The sequence below is a fragment of the Lepidochelys kempii genome, chromosome 2 (genome assembly GCF_965140285.1).
Source record: "Lepidochelys kempii isolate rLepKem1 chromosome 2, rLepKem1.hap1, whole genome shotgun sequence".
NCBI classification, from domain to species: Eukaryota; Metazoa; Chordata; order Testudines; family Cheloniidae; genus Lepidochelys; species Lepidochelys kempii.
Genome location: NC_136381.1, coordinates 204,330,180 through 204,357,131, shown reverse-complemented (window position 1 = coordinate 204,357,131; position 26,952 = coordinate 204,330,180). Strand labels below are relative to the sequence as shown.

The following is a 26,952-nucleotide window of genomic DNA, read 5'->3' as shown; positions in this document are numbered from 1 at the left end:
GAAACTATAGCCCAAAAGGAAGTGTAACAGGAAATATCTGCTTGGAGAAAGACAAGTGAGTGATTGTGGATAAAACTATACAGTGCCAAGCATAACGGGGCCTCTAGGTGCTACCAAACTACAAATTATCCAAAAAAAAAAGCTTCATGTAAAGTAGAATATGAACAGGACATAAGGTACTCCAGTTAGGTACCTCTGCCTTCTATGTCTGGCTTTTGCGCTGTCTTGTTGTGCCTTGCTGTGTAAGTTACTTAACTCCGTGGCTTAGGTTAGCCAGCTGCATAGTGGATACAATACTGCCAACCCCAAATGTTAAAAAATAATGAGAATTATTCAGAAATCATTTTAAAGACAAATTGGGAGTTCTTTCATTTAGCTGCTGGGTTTTGAGCCATTCGAATTCAGTGGGATCACACTTTCATGCTTTTCGCCACAACCATGAGGGCTAGAAACATTTTTTTAAATGAAAACTCAGATTCTCATATATTCATTTGATTCCAGTAGCTGAGATTAAGGAAAACACCAATTGTAATGCGACTTGAGAGAAAACTGTGATAGTTAGCAACACTGTGGGTACTCACAAAAATAATAAAGTCTTAATTATTTAATGCTTAAAAATGCTTTGGAATCCTCAGATGTGAGCCACTATACAAATGCCAAGCACTGAGGCACAGTTAAGTGACTTGAAAATGGTGGCATTAAAGAGAACAAGCAAGGTAGTATGTAGTGCCATTACTACGGATGTTAGTGCCCAAGGCGAGCAAGCATATTTGTGCCCCCAACTAGAGTCCTGCCTAGGGCTATTTTTTTTAATCCTGCTCCCATCCTGCCCCACAATACCTACTCCCATCCACTCCTGCATTATTTGTTGAATTTTTATCCCACTCCCACTATTAAGGCAGCAGGTCCTGCAGGATCCCAATCCCGGAGGGCAGCGGGACTGGGATCCCGCAGGTCCCGCTGCCATAATAGCGGAAGTGGGATAAGAAGTCAACAAGCAATGTGGGAACACTGGGAGCAGGTACTGGAGGGTGGGATGGGAGCGGGATTAAAGAAAAACAGTCCTCCCACGCCGCAAACAACATGAAACGTCCCAGCCAGCAGCCGCCACTCTCTGGCTGCCCAGCTCTGAAGGCAGCACTGCCAGCAGCAGCACCGCAGAAGGAAGGGTGGCATGGGATGGTAACTGGACTCGCGGATCCCAGTGCCACTGCAGGGCTCTACCCCCTACCATTTTTTTTCTCCACCCCATTTTTTTGCCTCCTCCCCCATCAGCTTTGTGCCCTACATGGCTACCACGTTCACCCTGTCCTGATTACGGCCCTGGTATTGGGCTGAAGAATATAACATTTTCCTGGCATTTGATGGGAATAACGTTAGACCAACAGTTGGAAACTTGTCTGCATTTGTAATAATCACATTACTGTAAAGGAAGGACACATCTGAGGCTTCAAAGGTACAGTACAGCAGATGGCAATCAACGTAATTTAGGATTTTGAAGAGATTATTTATGAAGGACTGTTATTCAGTCCTGCCCTAAGGAGTTTAGGAAAGAAAGAAACAAAGAAAACTCAAAAATACGCAAAGATATCTCTGAGTATCTACAATATCAGAGATTCTGGAAGGAAGGATAAAAATGAATTCATGAATAAGCTGGCTAAGTGTTAATTATGGTAAATGCGAACACAAGAGACCATGATGCTTAAGAGAGAACTATCAGCTCAGGAAGAATTTTACAGAGAATGTTAGTGTACAATTAGAGTCTGTTTTACAAGTACAGTACCTTCAGATCAAAAGAAGTAGGAAACATTTTAGAAAAAAAGTAGGGTACTATGTCTAATTACAGCTCAGAGTGAGGATTACATTAAAAACAGGCATTTTATCATCATGTTTTATTGCAGCTAGTGGGAGCAAATGAATTAGCACTGAAGTCTGCTTTAAAAAAATACCCTCACTTCATACAAGTGAAAGTCAGGGTGAGTGAATTGTTTTTCTAAAAGTTAATTTAAGGTATTTAGGGGCTCCAGGGGGACATTTTTCTTTCTTTTCTCAGACAGATCCCCTACCCTCTGCTCAACTTTATCAGCATGGGTGGGGAAACCCCACCAAGGACTGCATAAGCTGCCAGAAGAGCAGAAGCTATTGCTACTATTTCAACACTTTGGGGTTGGAGGAGGAAAGAAAAGAAACTGTCCCTTTCCCCAGGAATATCGGACCACCCAAAGACAACAGGAGGCCTGTGAAGAAATGCGTTTCTAGGCATACCCAAAGAAATAGGCCAAATAGGGGAAAGACAGCAGCAGGCACAGTGGGAGAAGAGAAAAATACCTCTCCCCAAAATACGAGGTTGAAACTACAGTAAAGAACAGAATTATCAGACATACAGATTAACACAATTTGTTGAGGAAGAGTCAAAATTGCTTTTGTAAAGGGAAATCATGCCTCACTAAGGTACAGAGAAGGTCAACAAAAATGATTAAGGGTATGGAACAGCTTCTGTATGAGGTTAAAAAGACTGGGACTGTTCAACTTGGAAAAGAGGTAAGGGAAGATGTGATAGAGGTCTATAAAATCATGAATGGTGTGGAGAAAGTGAATAAGGACATGTTATTTACACCTTCACACAACACAAGAACCAAGGGGCACCCAATGAAATTAGCAGGCAGCAGGTTCAAAACAAACAAAAGGAAGTACTTCTTCACACCACACACCGTCAACCTGTAGAACTCATTGTAAGGGGATGTTGAAGGCCAAAAGTGTAAGTGGGTTCAAAAAGAGAATTCAATGAATGTGTGGTAGATAGGCCCATCAACTGCATAGATGTTCCTTTCCTTCCAGCTCTCTCATAAGCTTGGAAAGAAGGACAAAGCTGCTCTACTTCACCTCTCTCAACCTAAGTTGCTTTTCTTTGAAACAATAGCAGCTACCACTACTTCTCTTCAGACATATAGATCTTGATGTACAAATTCATTTTAGCAGCAGGCAGAGGTTCTATTGTGAAATGGAAAACACAGGAGATGGTCCAGTGGGGATCCCTACAAATTATTTTAACTTGGAATGTTTGAGAGACAGGTTCAAGACTGGGTATTCAGAATCCTAACTTAAAAGAAAAGAAGGTGATGAAAGTGAGTGGACTGGTATCTTAGTTTGAGTACACAGATGTATCCTCACAAAACAAAATAACGTATACACATTATATAGCATTAAAATAAATTTTTGCATCTGAGGTGAAACAGTTGGTTTCTGAGACAGAGAGCTGGGAAGAACTTTTAAAAGCTATGCTTTAGCTTCTACATATTTTATTAATAGAAAATACACCAGCATTGTTCTTTAGTGCATTTGCTGAATGATGGTAATTATTCATGACTTTCTTACATCTACTGCGAGTAACTATTGTGTATGCTCAGATAGGAATTTCTTTTTTAGTGGAATAATATAATATAGTATTATAGTGGCAGCCTGGTAGTGGCTGCTATACATAATTAAGGTTAGGTTAGTACTTTCGTTATAACCGCCTATTTTCACAGCTTTCTGAAAAGCTTCACATTTGAGGATGAAACTAACTATGCTTGGTTAAAGCTCAGATACAAATATTTCTGTAGAGCTGAAGAAAAATCAATTCTGATACCTCTCAGCTCTTGGACAGCAAAACAAGAAACTTCATCATTGAGATTTTCATCACTAATAACTTAAAAATGGCTTAACAAAAACCTTTAATACTTTGCTTGTAAATAGTTACGAAGGAATAGGCCCTTTTCCCAGATTTAAGATGAAAAATATTCAAACATTAAATGCTTTAAAAGTCAGTTCTGAATATGCTGAACAACATGCTAAAATTGTAGCAGGGCCTAATAAGCCATGCCCACAATCTGACATTCCCAGTGCAGTGTTCCAACGTGGCTTCGTGGGGGATTGTAAATGTCTGATTGAAAAACACACCATAATTCTCAAAAAATGCAAATTACAGATGTATCTTTCTGTTGCTCTTTCAGGTATGCAGCTGCCATGTTAACCCAGCCTTGTAGAAAAATGTTTTCAGCAGTGGAAAATGTATGAATTCACCTCTCTCAAAGTCCCATTTATCTAAATTAATTTTGAAATTTAAAATTTAGAGCCTATTACAGAAACTCCAACCTAAAAAAAAAAAAGTATCACATTTCTGTGCAAGTTTATTAATGCTTAGTATTGTTACACTTAAAATTACTGTAATTGAAAGATTAAAGAAAATGATTTTTTGCAGTTTTTCTAATGTGGTTACTCTGTGCTTGTGTATGCAGCTACTTTCTCAGATTCACATGTACAACAAGCTAATCCATTTACTCTGTTGGATTGTGAGGGTATTTCATGCAATAACAAGGTAAATTAAAACTTTTTTAAAACATGGGAAGTCATAAAAATGGCACCCCAAACCATTTTTAATTTTATATTTATTTATGATATTTAAAATTGATGGAGTCGCATTAAATGCTAGCTCTGGCAATTTAACCTACCTTCCACCCACCCATTTTTAATAAGAATTTAAATGAAAAATTATGAATACAACATTAAAAACTGTTTTAAACACAAAAGCCAGGAAATGTAAACTCTAATATTTTCATAGAAAAATTAACTCACCCACTTTACATATAACATGCTTTATGATTAGCTAGGCAATTAAATAAGTATGTACCGTATGTGCAATGTAGGTAAATTAATGTTACTATGAGAATTTTAACTTTCACACTTCATGACTTTTTTGATACTGATGACTTGTGATGAAGCACTGTTATTTTTGGACGTAGACAACATTTTGGATAAATGGCTACGCAGAATGTTCATTATTCACATTTATTTAGATAAATGGACAACAAAGATATCCATTCATTGTACTCCATTGCTAATGCCAGAGCAGTCTGGACTTTATATTCTTTTTTTTACAATGGTCCTCTAACTACCATATCTATCACTATACTAATATACATTCCCCAGTTATAGTTTAGATATGTATATATTTTAATCTTAGAACATCCTGAACCATTTCCATTTACAAACAAAAATTACCATCTGTGAGAACTTACATTAAAATCTGAATATACTTTAATTATACTACAGACAAAAATGCATTCAAACAGGCCTAGGGATGGACATACAAAATATTCCAGAAACCATTATTAATGATTCTTCCTCATTGCTTTGTTTTTATACATTTATATAGTAAATGAAATGGGTTAAAGACAAGGGTTTTTAAAAGACTGACCAATATTATTTTATTTCAAGTTATAAGTAAAATGTATGCCATCTAGTGTAGTAACATATCACATATTTAAAAAACTATAATTGAATTTAATTAGATTTACACATTGCAGTCAGTAATCAAACCCTGATGAAATATTTTCAGGAACTGAATATTCTAACTCAGAAAAGTTTCTAAACAGGAAAGACCTAAGGGCCAAAAAGATGAAAGAATAGTCACAGAGATGTTAGGGCAAATTTTAAAAGGCATCTGTGACAAACAACACTAGAAAAATGATACTTAAAAATAGAAATGCTAAACTTCTCTCGATGAATGACATTTCTCACTAATTATATACTGCTTTTATTATTGATTGAATAAGTGTTAAGAATTACAGAAAATCATCTGTTCAATCTTTTATTATGAACATAATTTAGTCAAAAGACCTGTCAGTTACTCTTACTCAATTTTTGTTTCATACAGAAAAATGTATTTTATATTTAATATAACATTTCCTAATATCTTAATTTAGGAGAGCTTCATTTCAATACCATCAACAAATCTCTAGAGTTTAACTCAATACTTTTTTCTCCTTTTTCTCTCAAAGAAAACTTCTCCATACATGCACACACCAATCCTTGTATTGTAATAAAATTTTAGGTCAAGAAACACAAAGCAGTGTACACAGCATAAAAAAAGAAAGTTAGAATTTTATTTAAAAAGTTCCTCATAGGTCTACATACGTTCTTGTCACATCTTGTTCAATCATTGCTCGAAGCTCTTTATCCTGGAAAAATTTGTTCCAAAGGGACTGAAAAAAGGCAAAATAATAGCATGAAACAAAAAAATACTACAATATCTTAATCTTATATAGAAAGTTCTATCTGCAAAGTGCTGTAAAAATGTAACCAATTAATCCTCAACATCGCTGGGAGGTAGGTATTATCACTATTTTACAGATGAAGAAACAGACAGCTAGGTTAGTGACTTGCCCAAGGCCTCACAGTAAGTCAGTGTTGAGCAGGGATTAAATCTCATAAATTTCTGGCCTTCCTAGCTCCATGCGCAATGCACTGGACCACATAATTTTCAAGTATTCAGAAGTAATTACAAATTGGCTTAACTTGCACATTGGCCAATTATTTGCAAGTGAGCTATTGAGCCCTGGCAGAAATAAATCAAGTAGGGAATGCATGACAATAAAATACCTGTCATACAGAGGACATCTCTCTAGTCCCTCAAACACACTATGCAAAGGAGAGTCTCATATGTGGAGTAGAAGGAGATAACTAATTATTAATGTAAAAAATCCTAAATTGAAATATAGTTTAAATTAACTTAAGTGACTTCTGTACCTGTACGTGTGCTCCTCTTTTTCCTCTGCCATCCAGGCCCTGTTCACCAACCCGTCCCAAAAGCTAACCTGTCATTTTACCCTTCCAATGCGCCAATCAATGCCATCAGGTTATTGTACTGCTGAAGAAAAAGGAGTGTAAAGCAGAAGCAGCTCCCACTGTAGCAGTATGGTGGCTTGACAGTACTGATCAGAGCATAAGAGGGGCAAAATTCACAGCAGATAAGCAATTGATTTATTTTACTGTATTACTGTGTTGTATAGAGAGAGATTTGAAAAGACGTTAGACCATGTAAAACAAAATATCAGAAGCAAGGAAATGAAAATAGGGACATCTACAGCCTTTAAACATTTTATTTTCTGTAAACAATTCATTACCATGGTGGCTTATATCCCACAAGAAACAAAGGGGAAAGTAAGTCAATGTTTGCTAACTGCAGGAAGATAAAACTAGTATGGAAAGATTTTTTAATTTAGCTTCTATAACTTTTTCTTTAGCTTCTACAAACAGTGAAAAACAAAACAGGCATTCAAATACTTAAATGTTTATCTGACACTGTCCCATCCAGACTAATACCCTTTCTTCACCGAATTTAATCTTAGTTATACCTGCCTATATGAGACTCCGATTACAATTTGAGTAAGGCTCTAGAAAAGAGTCTTTGCTGATAAGACACTGTGAGGGTGTAGGGAAACAGAATCCCCACGGCTAAAAAGGACAGTACAAAGGTGTGGTGCATCTGACTACCCCATTGGAAATAAGGGCACAGGTGCTGGAACTAGGGATGCTGTTGCACCCCCCTGGCTTGAAGTGGTTTCCATTATATACACGGTTTACTGTTTGGTTCAATGGCTCTCAGCACCCCCACTATACAAATTGTTCTAGCGGCTCTGTATAAAGAGATGCATAAAGGTGGACTGCTGCTTTATTCCTACTTTTGATTTGGTACTGTGAATTTGTGGTGCGTATGAACTCACTTGCTATTTGTCCTGCCATAATAACTTTGACCTTTCATTAGCCATTTTTTTACCCACAGTGCAGAAAGTAGGTTTGGAGTGCCTTTGTACAGACCACCAATACAACAGAAATGCAACAACTTCAAGGCTTCTTTATAACTGGACCTACATTTGGGTCTATGGCATGTAAAGTCCCTCCCCGTTTTCAGGCTATAGATTTTCCTATTTTCATTATCTGGCTTTTGATGTTCTGTCTCATAACTGAATTGTCCTTTCAAATGTCTCTCTATAAAACACAGAGGAACACAGTAATAAATTAAAACACATCAGTTATTGGTTATTAATTTGAGAATAAAACAGAAATGCACAGAACACTGTTCCAGCACAAATATCTGTAAAACAGATGCACATTCCATAAATCCAGCCAAATAACTGTATTTCTCTTATTTAGAACATGTTAAAACCAAAATTTTCTAAAACTGTAACAAGCTGGAAAAATTGAGATTAATAAAATAGCTTAATGATATACTACTGTGCAACAGACACAGCACTACTAAGAAGGAGGGGAGGGATAGGATACAGAAGGACCTAGACAAATTGGAGGATTGGGCCAAAAGAAATCTGATGAGGTTCAATAAGGATAAGTGCAGGGTCCTGCACTTAGGACGAAAGAACCCAATGCACAGCTACAGACTAGGGACCGAATGGCTAGGCAGCAGTTCTGCGGAAAAGGACCTAGGGGTGACAGTGGACGAGAAGCTGGATATGAGTCAGCAGTGTGCCCTTGTTGCCAAGAAGGCCAATGGCATTTTGGGATGTATAAGTAGGGGCATAGCGAGCAGATCGAGGGACGTGATCGTTCCCCTCTATTCGACATTGGTGAGGCCTCATCTGGAGTACTGTGTCCAGTTTTGGGCCCCACACTACAAGAAGGATGTGGATAAATTGGAGAGAGTCCAGCGAAGGGCAACAAAAATGATTAGGGGACTGGAACACATGAGTTATGAGGAGAGGCTGAGGGAGCTGGGATTGTTTATCCTGCAGAAGAGAAGAATGAGGGGGGATTTGATAGCTGCTTTCAACTACCTGAAAGGGGGTTTCAAAGAGGATGGCTCTAGACTGTTCTCAATGGTAGCAGATGACAGAACGAGGAGTAATGGTCTCAAGTTGCAGTGGGGGAGGTTTAGATTGGATATTAGGAAAAACTTTTTCACTAAGAGGGTGGTGAAACACTGGAATGCGTTACCTAGGGAGGTGGTAGAATCTCCTTCCTTAGAGGTTTTTAAGGTCAGGCTTGACAAAGCCCTGGCTGGGATGATTTCACTGGGAATTGGTCCTGCTTCGAGCAGGGGGTTGGACTAGATGACCTTCTGGGGTCCCTTCCAACCCTGATATTCTATGAAGAACAGCTAAGATCTTCAAAAATGGGTGGCAAAAAGTTAGGCTCCTAAATCTAAACGTACACACCTAAGTGGCTTGATTTCAAAAGTGCTGCACTCCCACACTTCCTGCAAACTTCAATAAGAGTTGCTGGCTACTCAGTATTTTTGAAAATCAGGCCAAATGTGTTTTTCATGTTTTCGGTATTACTTTAAATTCTAGGTCTTTCATTTTGCAGGAGTTCCTCAATGACAATAACTTAATTTCTCCTTGCTTGCTATGACCTATAGAAAATAATCCCCTACCAGCATAGAGTACTCAAGACTCTAGAACAGTGGTTCTCAATCTATTCTTTACCAGACACCTCTTCCATCCAGTGGCACAGGGTGGTGGCTAGCCTTTGACACCTGTTGGGAGTCACAGCACTGAGGCTGAGACCGACCCCCCCCCCGCCCTAGAAAGATAAATTCATGCAACCCTGTGTGTAAAATCAAGTCTTTAAATGACCTCAAAAGAGTGGGGGTTGATTATCTTTTTCATCCCAGCTCTATCTCATTATACCAATTTTTTTTAACTATTAAGTGGCAGAGAGAGAACATAATAGTAAACATGTTTTGATAATACAGTACTGAAAGCAATTCAACCCACAATTTGACTGAGAATCTTCATGCATGATAAATCACCAATCAACCTACAAATATTTTTCTGGACACGCTATCCAACCAACTCAACTGATATTCATGTACAGCATTTTACATTTATTTTGAAAAACTAAAGAATAATAATTATTTTAACAGGCAATATTTCAAAATATGCAGCAAATCATTATTAGTTCCATTGCATATTCACTTAGCAATAATTCATTTGGTTTTAAAAGTGCAGACATTTCAGTAAGAGCGGATGATACAAGTCATATTACATGGCTGACCAGTTGGCCAGATTCAGTGAAAGTAGAATCAAATCCCAAAATTGATCTCTTGCTCAGCAACACATCAGCAGTTGGGAGAGTTGAATAGGCAGTATACTTAGCTCCTAGAGAGGGAGTACCAACTGCTCAACAGCAGCTCATTTTAGGAGTGGCACGATAGTACTCCCATTAAGTCTTCATCGGCCAGGAGTTCTCTTATTGCCAATCTGATGATGAGCACCAGGAGTAGTAGTTATATATTTTTTATTTTGTTGCATGCACAATATATGATACAAGTGAGGCTCAGCTTACCCCCTCATCCTGTGAAAGTGGATTGTTGATGACCAGATCCTGCTGTCCAGCTTTCCGAGGGTTTGTAATATGCTGGGGGGGGGTGAAATAGAACATGGTTTCTACTTTCGGACTTCTCTCATATCAGAAGTACTGTTCCAATATCCAGGCATATGAGTGGAAGATGCTTTTTATATTCTACTTACTATTTCTTTAATCTTGTTATACCATGTTCTTAATTTTGAAGTTTTATTTATCCACTGACTTCTGTCTTGTGGTAGAACATTTAGAAACAGCTATCAACAAAGGAAAAGATGTATTTGTTAGAAGGAGAAGAATTTTCATCAGCAGATAAATATAGGAAGAGATCAAAGTAGAAAAATACAAGATTGGAGCTGCAAGCATAGCATGAATGGAGATGATGTAACATATTTACAACCAATGAGATTACAGAAAAGAAGTTAGGTATTCAAAAAATATATTCTATCTGAGATAAACTGGAAGGACAACTGTGGACAAAAAAAGAACATCCTCCACACTTCGAGGTAGTTTACAGGCCTGACTTTGCAAGATGGGGTTCAGAAAATATGTAATCTAAGCTCTAAATTTTATAGGATAAATGTTCTTTTTGTGTGTGTTGGAGGATCAGACACACAGAGATGTAAATTTCCCCCTTTGAACTGGGGAAGATTATTTGAACTAGATGTAAGATATGGACAAACATTAGCATTCTTTGGTCATTTTTAAAAGAGGTAAGAGTTTTCTTTTTGAAACATTCTAAACTATTCTTAAAATACTTAGGAAATACAGTCAAGAACATAAATGCCTCCAAACAATTCTTTTTAGAATATTCAATATTAAGAACTTAACGAAAACTTTGGCCAACATTTTCAAATACATATCCTAAAATTAGGCACTTCAACACACACACAGTTTTCCAAATTAAAATGGCCTGATTTTCAAAGGTGATAAGCCCCTCTTCATTTAATTTAAATGGAAGTTGTGGGTGCTCAGCACCTCTGAAATCAGGCCATTTTCATTTAGGTGGCTAAATACAGATTTAGGCAACTAATTCTAGGACACAAGAAGGAATAGGCTGTGCAAAACAATGTGTGTGTAAAAATTCTGGGGCAGACATTTTCCTGCCCTTCCTGAAGAAAAATATTTTTTATAAATTGCAAAACTGTTTAATATTGTACACATTCAATTTCTTACTTCTCTTTCTTTGGTTACTGTCACTTACTCAGTATATTTTAAGTTTCTTTTTGTAAGTCTTGTGTTGATATCAAGCTGAAAAACTTCCATCACATACAGCAAGTGTATTGGGGAAGATGTTCTCCTCTATCAGAGGGAGAAAGCCCTGACCATTTTGTTACACATTACTTTATATCTCCATTCTGTGTATCTCAATATTATTTATTTTGCTCAAGGAGGAAATAAGGTTTCTGATGGCTCTTCTTGTTTTGCATGACTGGAAGTTCCTACTTTTATCCAAAAAGTACAAAAAGGCCATGAATCTCTTAATTTTCTCTTTCTTATTGGGAAAGATTCTCCAGTTGCTGCTTATGGAGAGGCAGAATGTAGGTTGTAAACAAATCAAAGTTAGTCCATAAAATATGAAATTATAGGCCGAAGTCCCCCTTTTCACTCAATATGCATGTTTTCCAATGTAAAAACAGTATCAGGAAACATGGATGTGTCACACGAAATTGTACACTAAAAATAAAATGCTACACAACACAAAGATGTTTTTTCATATAAATCCTTCACTATCACCAGTAATTCAGCTTTAAGGCAACACAATATGATTAGCAAATGTCCTATGAATTATAAAATGGAAAGGAAAACATTGGAATGAAGTCTCTTGGAAAATTCAGTAATTCTTTGCATCAGTAATTTTCCAACGCATCAGGTAATGTGTTGATATATTGCAACCACAATAAATATTTCTTCTTACCTTCCAACAAACACTACGGAACCTGCTGCTTCTCAGCTGCCCATTAATCCCCTTCAGCCGTATTGTTGCCAAGTAATTGTTATTTACAAATAGTTCTTCCCATTCTTTACTACATGAAAGAAAAGAAGGAATGAACATTATTAAAAACCCTCAGCTGACATAAGGGCTATCTCACACTAAGTAATTTTGGATAAGCAGAAGGAAGGGAACTTTTTTAATGTATATATTTAGTTGTGTACTGTTTCTAAATGCATGGCTGTCTTTTTGGACACATTTCTTCTCTGGATTTAATGAATATGTAGATCGCTATAATTATGCCAGCAACTGAAATTCATAATGTCTATGGAGGCTATTCCATTTTCTCTAAAATGTTGGTACTGCAGTTCAGTGAATAGACAAGAAAAATGAATATTAATATAAGCATATTCATGTTTCAGCCATGGACAAAGAGGTACCTGTTCCAAAAATATGCAACAGAAAAGTATACTGTTGACTGTATTAGTTCCTCGCATGACATATTTGCATAAATGAACCTTCTTTTCTTCTTAAAGTCAAGCTGGGCAGTTAGGCAGTTAACAGAAGAGGACTTTCTGGAACATTTAGTGCTATTTACTATTGAAATCACTTCAACTTCTTTCTACATGATCAGTTTTAAAATTTTAACAGGTGCTAGCAAATTTTTAAAAACATCAAAAAAATTAAAAAGCCTCACTGTTAAAGGCAAGCTTGAGTACCTTGCAGTACCTATGGCTGACTAGATAAACAACCTAAATATGCCTCCCAGGCATGCAGACACCAGGGGCCTAACACCTGTGCCTCATTAATATACAAGTAAATCTGCTCTACTGGGAAACAATTGGAAATTAATTGTCCCAAACCATTTACTGAGTTTGAATAAAAGAATTAGACCTATATTTCCTACATCTTCCTCTGAACTGAATCTCAAGAATAATGATCTAGCCACTTGATGATCTAACCAAAGTAACCCAGACCTTTGCAGAAAGTCTTCCTGAAGTCTATCACAAATTCAAATAGTAATTTTACTGTAAATCATCAAGGACACATTCAGGGGCATATGTGCCTTGGCAGCGTGTTGTTATTGTTGTTAAAGTTATGTCCTTCTCTTAGGAAATTCCTTGGTTTCCTAGGAAGAAACTAAACCTGAAATGGAGAAATCACTCTTTTAATCTCAAGGTGTGATCATATCAGATCCCATTGCCTAAATAGGGTTAAGATAGGTCAGGCAGGTGCTGTAAGAACTTCTCCCCTCCCACCCAGTTCCTCGGAGATCATTCTGAACAAATACCCTCAATGACTGTTGGGGCACTAACAGACTAGACTGTTGGGGTGGAGATGTCATCTTTCAGTTAAGAGGAGGTGAATTTCTCATAGCATTGTTTCCTACATTAAGGATTTACTTCTAAGCCCAGTTCCTTGGCTGCAGCTGAAGAGCTGAGTGAAATTTGGGGTGGTATGTGAAGGCTGCTTTCAGAAATCTTTGGGCTCCGCCAATTTTGGTCTGTCTCGGCTAAAGGTTGCTTTAACTTGTGCCACCTGCCAACAGCCGCAAGGGGCTCGTATGGCAGCAGATTGCCAGGGTGCACGGATGATTTAGTTGGGGATTGGTCCTGCTTTGAGCAGGGGGTTGGACTAGATGACCTCCTGAGGCCCCTTCCAACCCTGATATTCTATGATTCTGTGATGGGAGTGCCAGCTCTGACCCTTACAATGTCAGCCAGAAGGGGGTATGACATGATAGAAGTCACTGCACTGGCTCTATACCAGAGAATCTTGCTTCTATGCTGGCTATTCTGGCTTTATGGCTGCTTTGTGCTGGATGTGTAGTGTAAAGCGGACACAGTCTAAAGGAGAATCTGGCCCGTTTAAATTTAAACATGGATAACTACAGTATTCTGCCTACCTAAATTCCCCTATGGTTTCTACCGGATACAGTATTCTACTGGATATAGTATTCTTCATTTCCTGTCCAGTTTTGTAGCATCACCGATGCCATTATAACAGCTGCCAAGCAGGTCTTGTTATATACACACTGGGTCAGATTCTGGTGTCATTTACAGTTTTAAAAGGGAATTATAGTCACTGAATTACTCTGCACTGACACGGCCATGACAGCCGAGTTAGTGCAGATGTAATGCGGGTATAATTGAGAACAGAATCTGTCCCAATATGTTTATTACAGAAGCTGCCAGTGGTGACGGTTTTACAGCAGCTCATCTTTTTTAACAAAAGGTCTCCCTCTAACTTAGGGTTTCACATACCAGTAAAACTTCCAAAACAGTCCTCTGCTTTTGTGCTGAAGAGGTCTACGCTTGCTCTCTGCCTAAATTATTTTGCAAAATTTGAGCAAAATGACGTCAAAGTTTGAGTTAGTAGAGTGCAAATGATATACTGAGAAAAATGTAACTAAATCTGAAGACATGTTTTCAACAGGCCTACAGTAAAACAGCTGAAGCTGAAATCTGGCAAGTACATAATCCACACCCTGTTTGAACTTGTGGAAAAACAAACAAAACAAAAAAAATGTTCTAAGCAACTGAAAATATTACTCTGAGCGCACTCAATAGCAGAGTTTAACGAAGTTCTGTCCCCGCCGGACATCACTCAACACTGCTCTTTGACCAGTCAGGCATGCACAGGGGTCGCTGCTCAGACATATTACATGATGGAAATTTAACATTTTTTTGGTATTTAACACAAAATAAGCCAGGAAAACTAGCTTTAAATCAGAGACAGAAGAAGATAAGGTGTTTAAAAAAAATAATAAATCCCACAATTTTAGAGGCTATTTACCATATTGGTGGCATTCTACAACATTCAACAAATATTTAGCTTTCATTTTTTAAAATGATTTTTTAAAAGATTGCCTTCCAAGCTGATGTGTCCTCCACAAAGTAAACTCACACATAGGTGCTCCGTTAACCCAGGTTCGCAGAAAATTTGCAAGTCAAAATGAAATGAGCAATGAAGATTGGAACTCAGGTCTACCACACCCCATTTGCTTCACTGAGGTGTGAACTTCAAGAACCAATTGGAACCATTTAAACCATTAATAAAGCAGAAGCAACTGTTTTATATCAAACTAGAAAATTAAATGCAAAAGCATGAGTTGATACTACATTTGGATTGCATAAATAAAATAAAGGAAAATGCAAATTCTAATATTTGGGCTGTCTTGTATGTATTTTGTATTTTATATTCCTGTGTAACTGGTTAAATGTAGCCGAATATATTAGTGGTCATATTTTAAAGTTTACATTATAAAACATGGAGCTGAAATAATGTTACTTATAGAACCTCAACTTCTGAATTTTTTACCTTGCTTTTGACTGCATCTTTAATGCCAAAGGTGCGGCATAAAAGTTTTATTGGAGTGAATTTGGGATGGCTGCATTACTTACATGTGAAAAAGTACTCTATGCTCATGAATGGGAAGAGAGGCAGATCTGTGGAATGAAGGCTGAGTCTGCAGGTAGCTGAAGGAGTCAGCTTTTCCTCCTTAGAACCTCAATTCTCTTCTCTATTCTTTCACACCTGTATTACCCTCTTGAATATAAAGTGTTTTCACATGTATGCTAAGGAATTTTAGATTCCAGCTTGCGCCATTCATGCATACTCTCTAAGTTACACAAACAACAATGAGCTCTTTGAAATCTTCTTTGACTGGGGTTACTGATCTAGTGGATAAAGGGAAGCTGTAGATGTGGTATATCTTCATTTTAATAACGCTATTCACATAGTCCCATGTAACATTCTCATAACCACACTAGAAAAACGTGATCTAGGTTAAATTACTGTAAGGTGGGTCGCACAGCTAGTTGAAAGGTTGTACTAAAATAATAGTTATCAGTGGTTTGCTGTCAAACAGAGGGTGCATATAAGAGGGGCCATGCAGGGGTCAGTCCTGGGTCCAATACTATTCAATATTTTCATTAATGACTTAGCTAATGGAGTGGAGAGTATGCTTTTAAAATCCGAAGATGACATTAGACTGGGAGGGGTTGCAAGCACTTTTGAATTCGAATCCAGTCCTCCAAGCAACTTTGACAAATTAGAGAATCAGCCTGAAATCAACACGATGAAATTCAATAAAGACAAGTGCAAAGTACTTCACATAGGAAGGAAAAACCAAACACAACCACACACTGAGTTCCCATTTTGGGAATAACTGGCTAGACTGAATAACAGCTGAAAAGGTTCTGGGGGGATTACAAGTGGATCACAAAGTAAATATGCCCCAGCAATGTGATGCAGCTGTGAAAAAGGCTAATATTCTGGGATGTATTAACAGGAGTGTCCTATGTAAGACACAAGAAGAATTATCCCACCCTACTCAGTTCTGGTGAGGCCTCAGCTGGAGTTCTGTGTCCAATTCTGAGCACCATACTTCAAGAAAGATGTGGACAAATTGGAGAGAGTTCAGGGAAGAGCAACAAAAATGATAGGTTTAGAAAACCTGACCTATGAGGAAAGGTTAAAAAAAACTGGGCATGTTCAGTCTTAAGAAAAGATGACTGAGGGAAAACCTAATAACAGTCTTTAAATATGTGAAGGGCTGTTATAAAGACGACAGTGATCAATTGTTCTCCATGCCCACTAAGGGTAGGACAAGAAGTAATGTGCTTAGTCTACAGCAAGGGAGATTTAGGTTAGATACTAGGAGAAACTTTCTAACTATAAAGACAGTTAGGCTTTGGAATAGGCTTTTCAGTGAGGTTGTGGAATCCCCATCACTGGGGGTGCTTAAGAACAAGTTGGACAAACATCTGCCAGGGATGATCTCGGTTGACTTGGTTCTGCCACAACACAGGGCTCTGGATATGATGATCTCTAGAAGTCCCTTCTAGGCCTACATTTCATGACTCTAATTCTATGAATCTGCAAGAGGAGACAAATGCCTTCTTTAAACCAGGCTTTTTTCAGAAGATATCAGATGTCAGTGCATCAAACAATTAGATACCCGATATACTGGGTTGTAGCAAGAATCAATTAGCAATTATTTCTAATACCTATCCCGTGAAGTGAGGAGAGGTGCCTTGTTCACAAAACTGAAGTGTCTGTCCCATGCTTCTCCACTTGGAAAAGGTATGTGTGGAAAGGAGTAGGTACCATGCTTAAGTGGACTCCTCTGATCCTGCATCCTCTACACCTGTCCCATATATTCTATTTCACTATTTTTCTCAGCTACTCTATTTGGATGAAGAAAGGTAAATGCCCTTCTTCTGGAGGACCTGAATGATCTTATCCACTGATCAAGCAAAATGCTCAGGGTACAAGACATTTTCTTCTGGGGATAAGCTTTCCATGATCATGAACACATGTGACTATTGTCTGGGAGGAATTTGATATGGCAACAGGTTATCTTCTAGAGGGGTATCCCAGAATCAATGAATCCACAGGTGTACCTTGCATGGACCTATGTAATCTCATTGCTTTTTTTAAATTGTGGTTTCTTTTGGAATTCCACCCACGCATCTGTGGGAATCACTGTAACTGAGAGAGTGATCCTAGCATCTTTGCAGGAAAAAAGGTGGTGTGCCTTGCTTGTGATTACTGTGGTTTAGCTGGAGATTCTCAAAAAAAGGGTCCAGAAGAAAAAAAATCTTCTGTTGCCTCATTGTGTTCCTTTTTCCTGACTCCTGTTCAGATCCTTTAAATATTGTTAAGTGTATTCCTGTATTTTTCCCTTAGTACCCAATAATTGGAAAGCAATGGGAGCTTCGTCCTTCAAACTCTTCCCAAGTGCTTTTTATTTGCTGATGGTCTGAGCCAGACAGGGACTGTGAAATGTTGGGCTGCCTGAAAGAACCGAAAATGGATTCATCAGGGGGACTGCTCTCATATCACTGCTCAAGGGTTTCCTCTGCCCATCTCTCTGAGACCTATTTATTAACCTGCTGAAGATGATCTTACCCCTTGGAGGAGAACTAACATGGGATCCACAAGATGACCTGAAATCTGAGTGTAAGTGCCTGGACCCAAAAGGAAAGACTTTTGTTAAAGACTGCTGTGACCCACAGGAGAAGCTGCTGTCCACTGTGAAAACCATTGTTGCATGTTGTTTTCTGTGTGGTCCCACTGCTTGGTTGCTGAGCTTGAAGGAACAATGACTAGGCCCCATAAAGAATAAACAGCTGCCTTACCCTTTTAAGGATCAGAAATCCTTATGACATTGGCTTGCTCTGCTGAAGCCTGAGCAGCAGCAGCACCATCTTCCCACTGCCTATGTGCAGCTGGAAGGGGAGCAGAAGCATTGTAAGTACTATGGTCAGCAGCAGTGGCTGCTAAGATGAAACTAAAGGTCCCAGCAGCTGAAACTACTTTTCTCATGAAGCTGCTCCAAGAGATGGAATTCACACCACAAGAAGGTGGAGTCCACTCAGATAGTAGGAGCAGCTCCCTTTTATCCATGGCTGCTGGACTACAGGGACAACCTGCCATACCCTGCCACTTAGCTGAGATACGGGACTGGAGGAGGGATCCAGTGTGATCCTTTCCTCGGCTGGGGTGAATTGGAGTGGCTCTGTAACACTTAAAGGAAAGAAAGTACTATACCTTGTAGGAAAGGAGGGAAAATAATGGGCAGAATTTTACTTCTATTTCAGGAGTGAGTGAGGTTCTGTGGCCTACAATGATCACAATGGTCCCTTCTGATCTTAAAGTCTATGAGTTTATAGTTTTGACCTAGGCACTCTGGCTAAAATTTTCAAACATGCTGGCCTAAGCGACTTAGGCTCCTAAGCCCCATTTTCATAAGTGGCCTTGGCATCTGGGAGCTCAAAACTTATTAAAAGTCAATGGGACTGTGTTTCTGTGTCACTTAGGTGCTTTGGGGAAAAAAATGTTACCCTCTTTGCCTTTTCTGCACCACTGGGATTGCAGAATAGCAGGAAACTGCAACGTCTCAGAGAGGATTATTTCCCTGAAATCCAGTCCAAGTGATGTAATTAGGAGCCAAAACAGAGAAGAGTAAGAATATTTTGTTCTGGTAAGTAATTCTGGCGTTTATTGAATAAGAATTTAGTACTATTCTGAAGAGGACGCGATCTGGCTGTTGTAGTTCTGGAAGGGGAGCTGAAAGGGAGACTCTTCAACGAATAGAGCTTAGCTGCTATGCCAGCAGCTCCCAGGTCTGCTGCTGACTCCAAATCCACAACATAATGGAATACCTGAAGTAAAATATATGGACATCAATATGCTAAAGAATGTGGTTGAGCCTACCCAAACACACTATGAAATAAATAACAGTTCTATTCAGATAGATCAAAAGGAGAAAGAGGAAGGGAGAGTCGAAATCTTACTAATTCACATCAGATACCTATCGTAGGATACGGAACATAACATTGTACCCAAGAATAGGACCATTCTATGATCCCGTTGATTTACATGAATACATGTCCTACGAAGTCTACTAGCTACAAGAAGCCCTTATACAGTATAATATTCAAACAAGGTAGGAATTCATATTGGACAACAGGCATTAAAATCAGTGGAAATATAGGAGATGGAAATTAGTAACATCAGCAATATGGGAAAAGCTTGAGCATTAGGACTGCAGGTGCCAAGATCAACCAGATAAACACTGTTATCTATAATTACTTCATTTTTAGCTTAAATCACAGGTAATGAAGGAACTCATACTATCTAAAAGGCAATTAGGAACTGTACACGGCTCTTTTGCTTCCTGTATCTGGAAATATTTTAAACTTATTTTTATTTAAAGATTTCTTTTCATAATGAAGCAAAACAGTTTAATCCTTAAAACAATATTCAGATAACAAACGCTACACACAGTATTGTAGCCCAGGAGAGGATATTATAACACTGCTGTTGGGGCTCAAGTATTTACACTTAGATTCCAGATCATGGTCTATATCCCAGGCTGGTTCCCTGCTCTGGGCCAGTGGAGAGAAAAAAAAGGATCCCCAGCAGAATGACCCCAAACAAATGGGTTAAAAGTACATTTAAGCAATGCTGTTACTGTCAGAAAAAATATGTGAAGTAGCACAATGTACCAGGGCCCAGTAAACCTGATTTGTCATTTTTATTCAGTTTACTTATTTAAAATGTTTTTATTTAAATGTGTTGAGACCCCAGCTCAACCTCCACAAGCACCCAATGAAGCAACAAGTTATTGATGCTATATGCTGTCAGACTAAATGATTTCCCTAATTATTGTGCCTTATGCTCTGCAATTTGAGGTCATTATTGATGAGAAAATCTGAATATCTAAATGTAATATTTACATTTAAATGAAAGCAACAGCTCTTGTCAAACATACAGCTTCTGCATGCATCCAAGAAACACACAGAATTTGTTTTATTTATGACAGCATAAAATGGCATTTTAAAAAGGGGAAGTAGCAGAAAGCAAAGTTATGAAAGTACAGGCGTTTACTGCACAAAAATGGGAAAATAAAAAGAATGGTATTTTTGAGGACCACTCAACAAGTATGTAGAGCAAAACAAACCTGAAACAAAGAGGGTCTATTCACCCCCAAGCACCACCTTCCCCATCTGGACTAGTGACTGTTTTTGTTTGGAAAATACAATTACTTTCCTGCTCTGTCCAGAACTTCCATACAGATATAGCATGCGGAGAAAATCTTGGGTCCACTATGAACTCTCATTATTGCTCATATAATGGCAATATTGCTGCAAGATCCAAGATTCAAAGCCAGATTTTCCAAAGAATTCAGATCTCATTTATTTACCTAAGGTACTTATATGATCCCCATTTAGGCACTTAAAGTGCTAAGCTCTCAGAAAATCCCATTGCTCTGAGAAAGAGCTGCGGAGACCATGAGAGAAGAGAGGGGAATGGCACATAGGGCCCTAGTTCCTGCCTGGAAGAGAGACAGATACTCTTTATAACTGGGGTAGGAGAGAAAGCAAGTGAGGACCTTGGAGGCAATAACTCTGAGAATTCCAATTACTAGTAAGAAAGTTGTACTTTTCACCATCATGACATTGCATTGACAGTTCTCATTTAAGTAACAACCACAAGTCAACTGCCAGAATACAGCTGAGTGCTTTATTTTGTGTATACGCTTTTCTACAAAAATCATTGTGGTACCAGAACTCTTCATAAACATCAGTATATTAAGCTTATGGTACAGAAATGTCCTCATTTTTACAGATGGGAAAACTGTGGCAAAGGGAAACAGAGCAATCTGTCCAAGGTCAGGCAGGAAGTCTGTGGGTGGTACTATGTTTCAAGCTATATTTAACTGTTCCGCAAATCTTAGATAACATGACAAAAGAAGACAGAAGCAATAATGACCAAATAAGCTCCAGGGAGGATGCTGTCTCTTCTCCTGTCAAGATATAAGCTCACTTCTACTAAAGCCTTTTCAATCACCTAGTCAGGACAGGGAAACAAATCAACTGATAAGCCCAGCAACCTGCCATAATGGATCAGACCTGTAGTTTATCTAGTATCCTATGACAGTGGCCAACACCAGATGCTTCAGAGGAACCTGCAGCAGACAGATGTGGGTAATTTGCTACCCTCATCCCAAACAGGTCTCATTCTGATCTCTAATAGTTAAAGGTTGGCTTTAGCTCTGAAGCATGAGGTTTAATATCCCTTCCAAAATGTGTTAGCATTAACTATAAGAACTTTGGAAGTCTTGTTAGCTATATATATGTCCAATCTCCTTTTAAATCTTCTGAAGGTCTTGGCCTCAGTGACATGTGGCAATGAGATAGGGATGTGGCAGTGAGTTGCACAGCCTAATTACACAATGTGTAAAAATAAATTTTTAATTTGCCACCTTTTGATTTAATTGAATGCCCCCTTCTTCTTGTGTTATTAGACAAAGAGAACAGAAGCTCCTGATCTACTTTCTCTATATCATTCATTATTTAATATGCTTTTATCATGACCCCTCTTATTCATCTCCTTTCTAAGGCAAATAATCAGAACTTTTTCCGATCTGTTATGAGGGGTTTTTCCTTGCCCCATATCAATCAAATCACGTTGCCCTTCTCTGAACTCCCGGCAATATCCTTTTTGAGACTGGGGTGACAGTACTATGCTGATATTCCAGATGAGGCCATGCCACTGATTTCTATAATGCATTATAATATTTTCTGTTTTGCTCTTCATCCCATTCCTTGTACATCCTAACATCTTGGTTTTTTTTTTTATTGTTTTTTCTTTTCTTTTTTTTTACTGCAGTTGCACATTGAGTAGAGGTGTTCATTGAACTGTCTACAATGATGCTCAAATAGCAGTATCCACTCAGGAAAGTTATTTAGAACCTTGTAAGGTATACAAGTAGATTGATTTTTTTCCTCTTCGTATTTATAAGCATTGAACTTCACTGTGTTGCCCATTAACCTGGGTTGGTTAGGTTCCTCTGAAGTTACTCAGTCCTTACTGGTCCTCACTAAAGTTACTCAGTCCTTACTGGTCCTCATTAACCTAAATAACTTTGTCATATCTGTAAATTTTGCTGTCTCACTGCTCACTCCCCTTTCCAGATCATTAATATAACTGACAGCATTGAAACTAGTAGGGACCTTGAGAAACGTTTTGTCAAGAAGAAAATTTACTCCTAATCTGTTTTCTGCCTTCCAGCCAGTTTTTGATCCATGACAATACTTTGCCTCTAACCTCATGACTACTTAACTAAAGAAGTCTCTGTTATTGGATTCTGTCAAATGCATTTGAAAGGAAAAGTTATATCAACTGGGTCTCCTTTATCCACTAATTTATTGACACACACAAAGAATTTCAAGTGATTAGAGAGAGACTATTTTGATTGACATAAAACGTGCTGACTAGACATTATCATAGTATGCTGTTCCGGGGGATTACATTTTTTTTTTCAACCAACTTGCAATTTACAGATATAAGGCTTACCTGTCTAATTCCCCAGATCACCCTTAGAGCCCTTTGTAAATAAAGGTACCATCTTTGCTACCCTCCAGTTCTCTGGAACAGAAGTTATTTTAATAACCTGTGTGAGGCCACCACCTGGAGGACCTTGCACACTTTTTATTAGTATTGCAGAGTCACTTTTTTTTTAAATTGGTGAGTCCTCCAGGTACCATGTACTAATTCTCCTAAGTTAATATTCAGGCAACAAAGGGACTAGATAAAATGAATAATTCTGTTAAATAGGTCTAACATTACATTTGTCGTTTCCCACTTCTTGTATTTACATCTACTAACAAACTATTAGCCAGGCCCTGAGTAATTCCCTTATGTCCCCTTGTTATACCAATACAAACACCTGCTTTTCAAGACAGTCTAAAATTGTTGCGTTTTGTAGATGCTAATAATGAAAGTTAAAAGTTACAGCTCTGACAATCATCAAGCTAGAAAGAGAGTCACACAGGAAGGGTGGAGGTGCAACTGCCCTGATAGAGGGTACCAACATTTCTGTATTTCTCTTTGTTGATACCTACCTCACTAGAGATAGTCTGCATTGGTATAACTAGGGCACAGAAGAATCATCAGGAAAAAGTTATCTGATATCAGAGAGATCTCATAACAAGAGTTTTTAAAGCAGTGTTTACCCACATTTACAATTTCAAAACATTTATGCAAATGACTGTATGATGACATGCAGGGTAACTCAGTCAATCACAACTTGTTTTAGTTCATGAGCATATTGCAGTCTTATTGGTTAGAAAGACATATCAAAAATGTCCTCTCTCTCTGCAAATCTATTCATTTTGACATCATTATCATGTCCACATGACTTAGAATATTTGTTTCATGAAATTGCTATTTTTTCCCTATTAGTTCAGATTGGTTTTATTCAGCAGGTTAAATTAGAGGCACTCTTATGATGCAGAGATGATGCTCATTGCTCTTCAGAATTATTTCAGGTTTACAATATTTTTGGAAAAATTTCTGTTCAAACTTTTTGGACTAAAACTAATCAGTCCTCAGCTCTTTTATATACCTTACATATAACTTCAGCATTGTCATTTCTTTAGCAAAATGAAATTACTAATCATATTTACTTTCAGAAGAGTCTATATGAAAACTAAGTTATCTTGGGTAAGCTACAGTAGTTCTGTTGCAACTTGTAACACAGTACTCCTCCATTTAAAATCCTACTGGCTGCAATGACATCTAGTGCTGAGAAAGGAATTGATCATCTGCAGGCTCCCTTACTGCTAAAGTCAGCCAACAACTCACTCATGGTTCTGCAACAGATGCTCTTGCTTTTAGGTCACTAAGAACCTTATGGACTAGTTTTCCTCTCCAAGGAGCAAAAGCCAGTATGATTAAGATAAGAAAATGTGCAACTCAACACCAAGAAGAATGTAGTGCCATTTATCTGTCAATTTTAGTCACATTGGCACAAAGATGATTTGAGCTTTGAGTTTTAAAGGAATCCCGATACTGCACTACTTAGACCTCCTGTGCTTAAGAACTTTTAATAAATATTTTAATTCATGCTCTTTTTAGTAATGAGCAGTTGTCAGACTGGGTAGGATATGGGGGATTTATAAAAAGTTTTTAACACCCAAGACAATGACATTAATGCACAGGGTTTGTTTATTTATTTATTTAAAGATTATTAAAAGGACTGGTGGTGCTTAATATAAATTAGAACATAATTTTTTTTAAAATCCTGCAAATAGGACCAGACTGAACCCCAAATGCTATGCAGCTTATTTACAGTTTTTGTTCTTCATCAAAACCCTTTCATTAAACTGTGTTTTGGAAGATGTTTATCAGTTAAATGCATTTTCTGTTCCCTCCTCTTACCACAGGTGTCTCCTCCTTCAGATTTCAGAACAAACAGTAATTCTATTATTGTGGTTTTCAATTTTGCTGGGGTTTAGGAACATTTTACCAACCAGTGCAATGTTTTTCACTCACAAAGTACATTTAACCACTGTGGTTACTGTGTGCATACAGTAGATCAACAACTGGAATATATTTTGCTAATTAAGAAAAAGTCATTTGTATCTGTGATTACCAAAAGACCTCTTTGCAGTATGTTCTACGGTTTACCTAAATCATACCTGTATATCTAGCGGTACCATTTATATCTAAAAATCATTAGTAAGTTATATTGTTTCCAACCAATCTTATACCAGATTCATTACACTGTATGCGTGTGTCAAACTGGGTGCTATTTCCTTGGTCACCCTTTTCAGTGGACTGTCTGCTACAATTTTAGGCAAAAGGTGTATTGATATCTACTGCATTTTATTTCTATATTGAGACATTCATCATAGTATTTAGCTTCAGCTTGATCCTTGTAAGGACAAAGTTATCTGTTCCAGCCTTGGATGTTGTTTGTGTATTTATCACCATCTCTTACTAAGGTGAGGCTGGTGCAAAGAGATGGGAATTGAAGTGCTTGCTAAACAAAGGAAGACCTGAATTCATTTGAATTCTTGTGTCAGACTTCCACAGCTGAGCACCTTTCTTATTTACCGATGTTATATGAGCACTTAGGGTATGTCTACATTGCAATGAGACACCCGCAGCTGGCCCAGCCCAGCTAACTGGGGCTAAGGGGCTGTCTGAGGTGTAGATGTTTGGGGGTTGGCTGCAGCCCAAGCTCTGGGACCCTCTCACCTTGCAGAGTCCTAGAGCCTAGTCTCTAGCCTGAACCTGAACGTCTAGACCACAATTAAACAGCCCCTTAGCTCGAGCCCCACAAATCTGAGTCAGCTGGCACAGGCCATCTGTGGGTTTTTAATTGTACTGTAGACATAGCAATAGAGATCTCACCCAGACACTTTTCACCAAGGATGCCTTATTGATGGCTTTCTTATGTGTACAAATAGTTTCAACCAATGTCCCTGAAAAGTGCTGAACTGGTGTTTCATGAACAGATCTGTTTCACTGAAGTGTCTGAAATCAGAGTGAGAGAGGAAACCGACCCTTAATGGAAAAAATAGTGTAATAATTTAATTAATATGGGGAAATGAAAGATAGGGTAAGGAATTCCCTTTGCCCAATGTTTACACGCCAACCATTACATTCTTCTTATGGAATCAACAGTTTCCATGTTTTGATCAGCTCTTTTTTGGACCAGAAAACTAAAATCAAAGATAGACCCTGATTCAATATGATCAGATACTAGGGGCTCATTTACTGGGCGCATACAGTGAACAACTGAATAATTTATGAAGAACACAGTCTCACAATACTATGACACCTGTACACCCTGTACTTTTCCTGTAAGAAAAAATAAAAATGCTAAAAATGCTTTCTGGGGATGTGAGGAAGGCAATGCCAGTTCTTGGTTTTTCTCCTTTTACCAACAAACTCTCAAGAAGCCCTTGTGGATAAAGATGATTTTGGCACCCAACTCTTTCATAGGCTCTGATCTCCAGTTGAGAACTTCTCAAGCATGTTAGTTTGCACTCACTCTCCTATTTCTAACCACTTACCCATGTCTTGTACACAAAAGGGCAACGAGAGTGGAGGCCTGCACTACCTTCTCTGCTTCCCAGAAAATAAAGACCAGCTCCACTACTTAGGAAGAACAGAAAGTACCTGACACGAGTGCATGCTAAAGTAGTTAGAACCACACAGTAGTGTTGAGACAAGATGCCTCAGTTGAGGCTTCTTCCTTCTTGGTTCAAAAAGGTGGAAATTGCTCTAGTGGAGTCGCCTGGAAGAGATTTGTACAGAGGAGATCAGCTGTGGAATAAAGAATCTGGATTTTAAAAAGTGACAAGACATATCCACATGAGAAAAAGAAGCTATATTCTTGCCTTCAGATGGTTTAAAAGAAATCAGTGAAGACAACCAAGGAGGATTGTGAGGATGGGAGAGAGCTGCACTCAACATAACGAGAAAGGAAAGGAATTTCTGAAATGATTTAGAGAAGAATGCAAATCTTCAAAGCTCTCTGCATTGACAGGAAATGTCAGAGGCCCTTTTAG

General features: G+C 38.2%; 1 protein-coding gene across 1 annotated transcript in view; it reads right to left on the bottom strand.

Annotated features, from left to right (window-relative positions):
* TBC1D5 (TBC1 domain family member 5) overlaps positions 1 to 26,952 on the bottom strand; it is a 274,096-nt gene that overhangs the window by 200,256 nt on the left and 46,888 nt on the right. Inside the window, exons 4-7 of the mRNA XM_073333539.2 lie at positions 12,059 to 12,167; positions 10,308 to 10,397; positions 10,123 to 10,194; positions 5,956 to 6,023 (exon numbers count right to left, since the gene is read on the bottom strand). Coding sequence (XP_073189640.1) covers positions 5,956 to 6,023; positions 10,123 to 10,194; positions 10,308 to 10,397; positions 12,059 to 12,167 — 339 coding nt within the window. The remainder of the gene's footprint in view (positions 1 to 5,955; positions 6,024 to 10,122; positions 10,195 to 10,307; positions 10,398 to 12,058; positions 12,168 to 26,952) is intronic.